The sequence below is a fragment of the Coenobita brevimanus genome, chromosome 98 (genome assembly GCF_032717465.1).
Source record: "Coenobita brevimanus isolate Jiangsu-jjx chromosome 98, ASM3271746v2, whole genome shotgun sequence".
In the NCBI taxonomy this organism is placed as follows: Eukaryota; Metazoa; Arthropoda; class Malacostraca; order Decapoda; family Coenobitidae; genus Coenobita; species Coenobita brevimanus.
The window spans coordinates 36,852,674-36,864,954 of record NC_137051.1 but is presented as its reverse complement, the minus strand read 5'-3'; the positions used below and the strand labels follow the sequence as shown (position 1 = coordinate 36,864,954).

The 12,281-nt window shown below is 43.4% G+C and overlaps 1 protein-coding gene across 1 annotated transcript in view; it reads left to right on the top strand.

Moving 5' to 3' along the window:
• LOC145414034 (G-protein coupled receptor GRL101-like) overlaps positions 1–12,281 on the top strand; it is a 208,725-nt gene that overhangs the window by 65,971 nt on the left and 130,473 nt on the right. The window contains exon 6 of the mRNA XM_080283600.1: positions 9,216–9,314. Within this exon, the coding sequence (XP_080139726.1) occupies positions 9,216–9,314 (99 nt within the window). The remainder of the gene's footprint in view (positions 1–9,215; positions 9,315–12,281) is intronic.

The following is a 12,281-nucleotide window of genomic DNA, read 5'->3' as shown; positions in this document are numbered from 1 at the left end:
CGCAAAATCACCCTTCCACACCACACCACACAAAATCACCCTCCCACACCACACAAAATCACCCTCCAACACCACACCACACAAAATCACCCTCCAACACCACACCACACAAAATCACCCTCCAACACCACACCACACAAAATCACCCTCCAACACCACACCACATAAAATCACCCTCCAACACCACACCACACCACACAAAATCACCCTCCCACACCACAACACACAAAATCACCCTCTCACACCACACAAAATCACCCTCCCACACCACACCACACAAAATCACCCTCCCACACCACACCACACAAAATCACCCTCCCACACCACACCACACAAAATCACCCTCTCACACAACACCGCAGATTATCACACTCCAACACCACATCACTTTATCACCCTCCCACACCACACCACACAAAATCACCCTCCCACACCACACCACACAAAATCACCCTCCCACACCACACCACACAAAATCACCCTCCCACACCACACCACTCCACACCACACAAAATCACCCTCCCACACCACACCACACAAGATCACCCTCCCACACCACACCACACCACACAAAATCACCCTCCTACACTACACCTCACAAAATCACCCTCCCACACCACACCACACCACACAAAATCACCCTCCCACAGCACACCACACAAAATCACCCTCCCACAGCACACCACACAAAATCACCCTCCCACACCACACCACACAAAATCACCCTCGCACACCACACCACACAAAATCACCCTCCCACACCACACCACACAAAATCACCCTCCCACACCACACCACACCACACAAAATCACCCTCCCACACCACACCACACAAAATCACCCTTCCACACTACACCGCACTAAATCACCCTCCCACACCACACCACACAAAATTACCCTCCCACACCACACCACACAAAATCACCCTCCCACACCACACCACACAAAATCATCCTCCCACACCACACCACACAAAATCACCCTCCCACACCACACCACACAAAATCACCCTCCCTCACCACACCACACCACACAAAATCACCCTCCCACACCACACCACACAAAATCACCCTCCCACACCACACCACACCACAGAAAATCACCCCCCCACACCACACCACAGAAAATCACCCTCCCACACCGCACCACAGAAAATCACCCTCCCACACCACATCACACAGAATCACCCTCCACACCACACAACACATATCACTCTCCTACACGACACCACACTCTGGACATTAACCAAAGGGCCCCGAAGCTCCCGCATCTAATATATTTGTACTGTTATTTAAATCCCTTGGCTCTGGTGACGTATTTTATTTATTTATTTATTTATTTATTATTTTTCCTTATTCTTTCCACATCCACGCGGATATATTCAACACAGGTGAGATCTCAGGTGAGGGGGGGACTAATTAACTCTTCATCTACCTCCTCCAGGTGAACGCTTCTCTCATACACAAACTATAATCGCTTAGTCGTGGCAGGAATACCCCCTCCCCCCTTCCAGAAAAAAAATATTACTGTGTTGAAAAAGTAATAATAATAATGATAATAATAATAATGATGATGATAAAGACTGATAGGAACTGGCAGATTGTAATGAAGACTGGATGGATGAAAGTGTTTGAGAATGAGGAACAGTGAGTGAGGGATGAGAGAGTGAGTAGTGTGTGAGGAAGTGGGAGTGATAATATGCTAGAGAGGATGAGTGAGAGACAAGTGAGTAAGAAAGTAGAAGTGACATTGTGTGAGTGAGAGGATGAGCGAGTGAGTGAGAGGATGAGCGAGTGAGTGAGAAAGTGAGTGGCAGTGTGAGTGAGAGGATAAGAGAGATAGAGGAGTGAGAAAGGGAGAGTGGGATTGTGTGAGTGAGAGGATGAGCGAGTGAGTGAGAATGTGAGTGGCAGTGTGTGAGTGAGAGGACAAGAGAGAGAGAGGAGTGAGAAAGGGAGAGTGGGATTGTGTGAGTGAGAGGATGAGTGAGTGAGTGAGAAAGTGAGTGGCAGTGTGAGTGAGAGGACAAGAGAGATAGAGGAGTGAGAAAGGGAGAGTGGGATTGTGTGAGTGAGAGGATGAGTGAGTGAGTGAGAAAGTAAGATTGGGATTTTGTAAGTGAGAGAGAGAGAGAGAGTATAAGTAGTGTGAAAAAAAATAATAATAATTTAAAAAGGTGTACAGAATGAATGACGGACCAGGCGGGAGAAAAATTAGCCTAAAATATAATACCTATCAAACCACACGAAGGTCATGAAGGCAGGCAGTCTTTAATTTCCAAGTCCAAATCTTTCCCTGGAACACAACCATCACTGTTTCCATCAAGGTCCCTAATTTTACTATTTGGTGTTCATGGACAGGTGGACAAGGAGCTCACCTGTCTGACCGAAAATACAGGTAAACTGATTAGCGTGTCGTGGTCTGGGGTTTTACTGTTTTGGTCTGGGTTCATTTAGGCCTGAACCCTGTGGACCGAAGGCTGAAGTCACCCCTCGACAGTCCCACCATCATCCTTTCGGGGGAGAGGGAGGGGGTGAGGGACGCGATCTGGCCTAATTTTATTGATGCCACCACACGCAGGCGACCCTCTTCAACAACTGTTTTAAGGGGAAAAATAAAGACTAGTAAAGCAACCTCTTCTGTCTAAAGTAAGCTTAATAAAATCGTCTATCGTTAAAGCCTAATAAAATCGTCTATCATTAACCAAAATTGACCACGAGAGGGTTAATTATGACGATATTAAAACTCGTGCTCCTATGACTCACTGCGTTTGTTAATATAGAGTTTACTGATAAAGGTTAATGCGTGATTATTAGGTCAATTCTCCTGTTGACCCTTGACCTTTATTTTTATTTTATATTTCTTTTTTTTTTTTTTTTGCGTTTTTCAGAATATTCATTTGATGTTGAAAATCTCGTAGCATTTTTTTTTTTTTTCTTTTTTTTTTTTGGCGGCTAAGTGAGGCATTTCGATGAATTAAATTGATCTGAAAAAAAGAATGTGAATGGATTAGAAAGATGGAGAGAGAGAGAGAGAGAGAGAGAGTCCACTTAAACCCGGGGATGTCTTCGTTATACCCTTGCTACTTTCATGCAATTTAATCTAACTTGGGAAATGTCCATGGCAATAAAGGCGTTACTGAAGCCTGTGGTGTTGGAGAGGGGGGGCCTTCAGGTGGTGGCACGAAAGAACTAGTCGGCGAAGCTACCTGGTGACACAAATGTCCCTCAACTACTTCCCTATCCCCAAAAAAGAGGATGGTGGACTGTTGAAAAAAGATAACTTCAGCCTCCAGCCCACCAAGTTCAGATTACACACGAACCTGGGGCTACAACAACTGCTGCTAGTGACTTTTCTCTTTTTTGCAAGGAAGAAGGAACCAAAGGCCAGGAGCCCGCAAATTGTCCCCTCCAAGAAAAAACAAAATATAACAGAGAGCCAAATTCAAGATCCGTTCATTTCGTATACCTCACCTCGAAAAGTCTATCCGAAAGTTACATTAAGGTATTTTGAGAGGACGAAAATGAAATAAATAATATAATAATTCCTCAGATTCAAGAAGTTAACTCTCATGATTGGAACAACTCTGATATTTTGTTCCAAGTAATGTCAAGCGATTCTATTCAGCTGAGAGGGTGTATGGGAACCTAGGAGTGTTAATATGGTCACAGTTACCCCCTTCATGCTCGGGACTGCTCGTTTCCTGTCCCACCTAAAGCCACAGGTATATATTACACCTGTTAGGGAGTTATAGCAGCCTGAGATGGTTGACTCTTCCACCTCTAGGCCCTTCAAGCTTGGGACAACTCTAGGACGGTACTCTGCCTAACGCTATACGATTTGCAAGCAGCGTCACACTGGGACAAAAGTGGTTAACATGCTAGCCAGTTTTGCGACTCGCTAGCCAAACTGACTCACGGTGAGCGAGATTTCGCTTGCGAGGCGAAATGGATAACAATTCTCGCTCACATCTTGTTGGTGGGATTAGAACTCAAATGAGCCTATATTAATTTTGTAATTGGTGAGAAAATATTCTGTTATTCACAGAAGGAAACTTCAACTAAAATTGTTAGGTAAATACATTTTAATTCTTGTGGTTTTTATTCACTTTTATTTTTTTCTTGTAACATAAAATAAATATTCGAACACTCGGGTGACCAGCCACGGAGGCGTCTGTTTTGTCTCCAAACAACAAGTAGAAATCAGATTTTGATATGGATCCTGCGGCAAGGAAAGCTCTAGTAGACTGCTCTGTGGCTCTGGAGTTGCTAAAGTACGTTAGGAGGTTGTAGAAACTGAGGAACAGGGAGTGGGTACTCCATGGTGGTTTGTTTACAGATGACCATGTGGCGCCAAGGCAGACGACACTGTTAGCCGTTTTGGCTCACAAAAACACTCGAGTGTGACGGACACTCGACTCTGCTAGCCGTTTTGGGTCACAAAACTGGCTCGCATATTAGTCACTTTTGATCTAGTGCGACGCCACCTTTAAATACCTGAGAGTGTCATAGGAGCCTCGCGTAATTAAAAAGCGGTAAAAATGAAAATAGATAAATAAAAAAAAAATATATACATACATAGCCTACTGGAAAAAGAAAAGGCCTCTGATATGACGAGCAGAACCAACCCCCAGCCAATCCCACGCTGGCTAAACCTGTGTGTTTAGGCAATCAACTCCGGGATTGTGTGTGCTTTTACTGGTTACATGTGGCAGTGAAGAGAAGCCTACACATGGATGGAGAGATACAGTTGTGGCGTCCATCCGGGAGCCAGGCCTTATCATATTTCCATGCACCTCGCTCTGATCACCCGCAAGGGGGCGCCGTTCCCTGTAAGGTGTCTGGCAGAGCAAACCCATCGTCCACAGGTAAACAACTTACAGAGGATTAATAACGTTAATACATCCGGGTGTTATTGATGGCAGTCTGTATCGATAAGAAAAAAAAGATAACACAGAAATGAATAATAAATGTTAATGCAGTCGTGTGTATTGTCTGTGCAAACTGTGTCGATATGTAAGAAATATAAATAACATAAAAAAGGGAAATAAGGTGTCATCATCATCATCATCATCCTCATCATCATCCAGACCTCCTTTCCCACCCAAGGGCAGGGTGAGGAGTAGCATGTCCAGACAGCCCATGTTTGCCCAGTCCAATGGGCCGCGCTTCCATTCACTCATCATTCAAGCCCCCGGAATCCTGGCTCTATCTGATACACCAGAAACATTCATCACATTCTGTAGCTTCACATAAACTTACCCGATAGAATCAGTCCGGACACTGTCACGTTGAAAAGGGGTGCCAAATCCCTGATCATGCATTTCTCACGACATTCATCCAGCCAGCTAAGCCCCCGGAATACTGGCTCTATCTGATACGCCAAAAACATTCATCACATTCTGTAGCTTCACATAAATGTATCCAATAGAGTCAGTCAGGACGCCGTCACGTTAAAAAGGGGTGCCAAATCACTGATCATGCACTTCTCACGACATTCATCCAGCCAGCTCGATCTCTTGTCAGTCCTCTAGCCTCACCAACTTCCATGCCTCTCTTCCTCACACAATCATTCACCATATCCCTCCACCTTCTCCGTGGTCTACCTCGCCTGCTTCCTCCTTCAGATTCGCTCAGATATACCTTTTTCACCATTCTGTTATCCATTCTCTCCAAATGACCATACCATCTCAGCACACACTCTTCGATTCTGGTGTCCACAGACTTCCTCACTCCACATCTTTCACGAATCACATTATTTCGTATCCTATCCACCCTTTGTACTCCACATACATTCCTCAGCAGTCCCATCTCCATTACTCTTACTCTTGACTTTTCATTTCCATGCCACACCATAGTCTCACATCCACATGTTAAAGTTGGCACTAACACTCCTTTATGTAAGCCTCGTGCAGCTGCAACACTCAAGCCTCTGTTTTTTTTATCAAGGCCTTCATAGCACCAGCTACTTTCCTTCCTTGTGCACTCTACTTTCCACATCTTTTGCACATTTTCCTCTCTTTTCTATCACTGTACCCGGGTAATTGAACTCACTCATCAATTCCAGTCTCTCTCCATTCACTGTAACATCACACTGGGATTCACTTTCTTTCTCAATAACCATCACTTTACTCTTTTCTACATTTATTCTCAAGGCACCACGCTCATAGACATTAACAAAACTCTGCACTAGTCTACCAACTTCTTATACTGTATTTGCAAGTAGAACTGCATCATCAGCATACAACAAATTTGAGATATTCCATGCATCATCATTCAATACCAATGCCATCCCTCTCTCCATTACTCGTGTTCTTACTTCTCTCATCACCCCATCCATATATATATATATATATATATATATATATATATATATATATATATATATATATATATATATATATATATATATATATATATATATATATATATTGAACAGCCATGGGGACATCACACAATCTTGTCGCACGTCCACACTGATCGTGAACCATTCACTTAGATGCCCATTTACCCTTACACATGCTTCACAACCATTATAAAAACTCTTGACAGCACCCAGCAGCCTACCATCTACACCGTACATGCTCAAAACCTTCCACAGTCCGTCTCTGTCTACTTTGTCGTATGCTTTTTTTCCAGATCCATGAATGCCATAAACACCTTATGGTCCTTCTCACAAGCCTTCGCTGCTATCTGTCCTACCGCAAATATTTGATCCACACATCCTCTGCCATTCCTATAGCCACCCTGTTCATCACTCACTAGGACTTCTGATATCTCTTTACTTCCTTTATGATAATTTTTCCATATACTTTCCCTACCACACTCAATAAACTTATGCCACGATAATTCTTGCACTCACTTCGCTCACCTTTATTTTTGTACAGGGGCACAATCACAGCGTTTTTCCACTCTGCTGGCACAGTTTCACTCATCCATGCCATTTCACAAATCTCCAACAAGCACTTCATTCCGCTCTCACCACTAGCCTTAATCATCTCTGCATACACCTCGTCAACCCCCAGCTTCTTTCCCATTTTTCAGCCGCTTCACAGCACTCCACCTGTGCGAATGTCACGTTTCCTGGCACTGCATTCCTTCTTTGCACCACCACAAAACCAATCATGTTTACAGCCGCTCTACTGTCTGTAATGTGCAAAATAAATCGCAAAGGATAATGTCTGAGGGAGAATAGCATCCCCTCTTCCCTCAAAATACGACCTACTCTAATCTGTTTAATATCCAGGTCATTAATTATATTGCCAAGTGAAAAGGAACATGGGCGCAACGAACTTTGTCCTAGAGTCTGATCAGCATGAGAATTACACCCTAGTTCCTTGAGAGGCGAGCTAAAAGGAAAGGAAGGAAAGCATATGATGTTCAGGAAAATAACTATACCGTTTTCACCTTAACCTGCTCAAGATTTTCATCCTTTTGCAAATTATTGTTGGTGAGTGGCAGAAAAATTAATGCTATAGCTCCACATCGTTCCCATAGCACTTCTTCATGACTAGCATCATAATCGAGTGTCAGTCCGTGGTTACAGCTCAGCATTCACGATGGAGAGACTGTAATTTTAGGCCAAGTTACTGTAAAGAGAATACTGTATAAAGTGACATTGGCAGGGAATAAGGAGAAAGGAAGTGTTTTTATTATTAGTATTAGTATTATTGATGTTATTATTATTATTATTATTATTATTATTATTATTATTATTATTATTATTATTGATTATCCAATTTTTTATAAACTGCACTTCATTATTGTGCAGTCATTAAGCACGAAAGAAAAAAAATGTGATTCTTAATGAAGTTGCCACAGGTAATTATTTCAGCCAGATAATCTATCCATCTATCAATCTATTGCCAGACGCTTCAATCCCGTACGGGATGGACACATTCAAATCGCCTCCACGTCGCCCTGTCCCCCGCCATTTCACTGCCCTGCTCCCAATTCACAACCCCCCTCTCTCATATTCCTCTCCACCCCATCCCTCCATCTCATCCTCAGTTAATCAATAATGGTAATTGAAAAGGAATATAACGTAATGTATTTCAGAACAGGTTAATTACTCTGTAGTGGCTAAATATGTTCCGTGGTGTCCAGGTGAAACTATTTATTCTTACCTGTAATAAGATGAAATTAATAAAGCCTTCACCTTTTCAGCCCGATGATGTATTATTCGTTTTGCTGTATCCAGACTTATGTATTTAGTTTTTACGAAATTTCACACACACACACACACACACACACACACACACACACACACACACACACACACACACACACACTGGCACTCATATCTTGAGGAAACCAGGATACGGTAGCTTTGTACAGTGTGTGTGTGTGTGTGTGTGTGTGTGTGTGTGTGTGTGTGTGTGTGCTGTGAAGGTAAATGCTAGTTCTTATATTTTCTTGTGTTTTTACAGAGGTCTTCGCGGTGTGTGTGTGTGTGTGTGTGTGTGTGTGTGTGTGTGTGTGTGTGTGTGTGTGTGTGTGTGTGTGTGTGTGTGTGTGTGTGTGTGTGTGTGTGTGTGGTGAGGGTAAATGCTACTGTTGTTATATTTTCTTGTGTTTTTACAGAGGACTTCGCGGTGTGTGTGTGTGTGTGTGTGTGTGTGTGTGTGTGTGTGTGTGTGTGTGTGTGTGTTTATATTTTCGTGTTTTTACAGAGGACTTCGCGGTGTGTGTGTGTGTGTGTGTGTGTGTGTGTGTGTGTGTGTGTGTGTGTTTATATTTTCGTGTTTTTACAGAGGACTTCGCGGTGTGTGTGTGTGTGTGTGTGTGTGTGTGTGTGTGTGTGTGTGTGTGTGTGTGTGTGTGTGTGTATTTATATTTTCTCGTGTTTTTACGGAGGACTTCGCGGTGTGTGTGTGTGTGTGTGTGTGTGTGTGTGTATGTGTGTGTGTGTGTGTGTGTGTGTGTGTGTGTGTGTGTGTGTGTGTGTGTGTGTGTTTATATTTTCTCGTGTTTTTACAGAGGACTTCGCGGTGTGTGTGTGTGTGTGTGTGTGTGTGTGTGTGTGTGTGTGTGTGTGTTTATATTTTCGTGTTTTTACAGAGGACTTCGCGGTGTGTGTGTGTGTGTGTGTGTGTGTGTGTGTGTGTGTTTATATTTTCGTGTTTTTACAGAACACTTCGCGGTGTGTGTGTGTGTGTGTGTGTGTGTGTGTGTGTGTGTGTGTGTGTGTGTGTTTATATTTTCGTGTTTTTACAGAGCACTTCGCGGTGTGTGGTTCAGGGGGTCGGGTCCATCGGTTCTACTGGTGCGATGGCTGGCCACACTGCACAGACAACCACGCCGACGAACTGAACTGTTAGTGTACCTTATTTTAGTCCACCCCCCCACCCCCACTCTCATCCCCCTTACCCGCCCTCTCTCACCCCTCACCCCCACTCTCATCCCCCTTACCCGCCCTCTCTCACCCCTCACCCCCCTTACCCCCTCTACCCCCTCACCCCCACCTTACCCCCCATTCTCACCCCCCTTACCCCCCTCTCTCACCCCTCACCCCCCTTACCCCCCTCTCTCACCCCTCACCCCCCTTACCCCCCCTCTCTCACCCCTCACCCCCCCTTACCCCCATTCTCACCCCTCACCCCCTTACCCCCCTCTCACCCCCTTACCCCCCTCTCACCCCCTTACCCCCCTCTCTCACCCCTCACCCCCCATTCTCACCCCTCACCCCCTTACCCCCTCTCTCACCCCTCACCCCCTCTTACCCCCTCTCTCTAACCCCTCACCCCCCCTTACTCCACTCTCTTTCATCCCTCACCTCCGCCTTCTTTCCCTGGCAGTACATTGAAGGTCTTCACCACATCTCTCTCTCTCTCTCTCTTTCACACACACACACACACACACACACACACACACACACACACACACACACACACACCAGTCTTCAGCAGATGTCAGTACAATAGCTTTATCGAACTGTACTGTATATTGTCCCTTGTCCCTCTGGCTCCAATTACTGTACACACACACACACACACACACACACACACACACACACACACACACACACACACACACACACACACACACACACACACACACACACACACACACACACACACACACACACCTCTAACCCCTTCACCTAGAGGACGCCACTTCTCATCCATTCTGTCTAACCTTGAACGATATTCACCTCAACAGAGAGCCCTATAAAGCGGGACATAAGGAAGGCTTCATCAGGCGCTTTAACCCTTCACTACCAGTCTGTATTTTTCACTTCATTCTCGCTGACAGACGATTTTATTCAGGTGGGAGATTCACCTGTGGAAGGAGTTAATTAAGGCTGCATCCAACCCCTCCAGTGTGAAAGGAACCCTCTAGACTGCATGAAATGGTCTGGATATAAGCGTAAAATTAAGACCTTATCGGATTTAAGTGATTAAGTGTGATAAGCCTGTCCGGAGTTGATTAGAATTTGTGATGATAAGATGTAAGTGGTTTCAATTGCACTGCCTCACTTGCACTGCCTTTTTTACGTCCTTTTGTGATGCTTGTTGAGGTATGCGTGCTGTGAGCCTCAAGGAGTTGTGGAATGTTTATTAGTTTTGTTATTGTTTTTATTATTATTATTATTATTATTATTATAATTGCTGTTATTATTATTGTTATTGTTGTTATTATTATCCTTATTATTATCCTTGTTCTTCTTCTTGTTCATATTATTATTATTATTATTATTATTATTGTGACTACTACTACTACTACTACTACTACTGAGTTAAAGTGGTAGTAGCAGTATTAGTAGTAGTATTTTTTTTCTTTTGTCCAGTTCCCGTTCTCTAAATGCTAAAAAGAATTTCCATTAGTCATGCACTCTGGAAAATCTGCTTAGCTGCCAATTAGGTTATTATTGTAGCTAACTGTGTCTTCCGGGAACCTTTATATGTGTGTCAGGTCATGCAATCGTAAAACATAGCATTCGCAGTCCGGTTATGCAACATCGTACATTGCTTGGCTGTGTGTATTGCAATGGAAAATAACATAAACATTTGCTTCAATTGTCAGACTTGTATTAGCTCATTGTGAAGTGTCGGAGAATTAAGCCTTGTAACAAGTGGAGGCGATTTGTTTGTGGCCACCCCTTACGGGATTAAAGCGTCTGGCAATAGATAGATAGAACAGGTGAAGGTAATGAGAGGAGTCCCAATTGGCCCAGTAATTAACCTTTGCAACAGGAGGAAATTACAGGTGGGTTAATTATGTAGTCATAATTAACCCCGTAATTAACCTTTGCAACAGGAGGAAATTACAGATGGGATTAAGTAGGTAGTCATAATTAACCCAGTAATTAACCTTTGCAACAGGAAATTACGGGTGGGGTTAATTAGGTAGTCATAATTAACCCAGTAATTAACCTTTGCAACAGGAGGATATTACAGGTGGGTTAATTAGGTAGTCATAATTAACACAGTAAAAAACCTTTGCAACAGTAGGAAGTTACAGGTGGGGATAATTAGGTAGTCATAATTAACCCAGTAATTAACCTTTGCAACAGGAAATTACAGATGGAGGTAATTAGGCAAGGAGTCATAATCATCCTGTAATTAACCTTTGCAACAGGAGGAAATTACAGGTCGGTTAATTAGGTAGTCATAATTAACCCAGTAATTAACCTTTGCAACAGGAGGATATTACAGGTGGGTTAATTAGGTAGTCATAATTAACCCCGTAATTAACCTATGCAACAGGAGGAAGTTACAGGTGGGGATAATTAGGTAAAGAGTCATAATTAACCCAGTAATTATCCTTTGCAACAGGAGGAAGTTACAGGTGGGGTAAATGTAAGGGGTCATAATTAACCTTGGCAACAGGAGAACATTACGGGCAAAGGTAGATAGATAAGGAGCCGTAATTAACTCATCATCTTCCTTACCTGCTAACGAGACTAAAAGATATACTCAAATTTGATAACAGAAATTGCAAACGAAATAAGTACCATCGAGAACAACAATCCCTTCTGGCAACATTGATACCGTTGACGCATCTGTAAATCCTTCCCCTCGTAATCGCCTTAATCCCTGTCTAATCCCGCGTAATCCTGGTCAATGGACAACGCAGCTTAAGGGAAATAATGAACTGAGGAGCCGACACAAATACTGACATTATTCGTAAAGACAGGGAGAAAATGTTTTAGTCAGTTCCATTTATTTCTTGGCTTGGAGAGGGTCAGCAAGTTATTCACAGGAGTAGTGATAATAGTAGTAGTGGTGGTGGTGGTGGTAGCAGAAATAGTAATAGTGGTGATGGTAGTTTTGGTGGTGT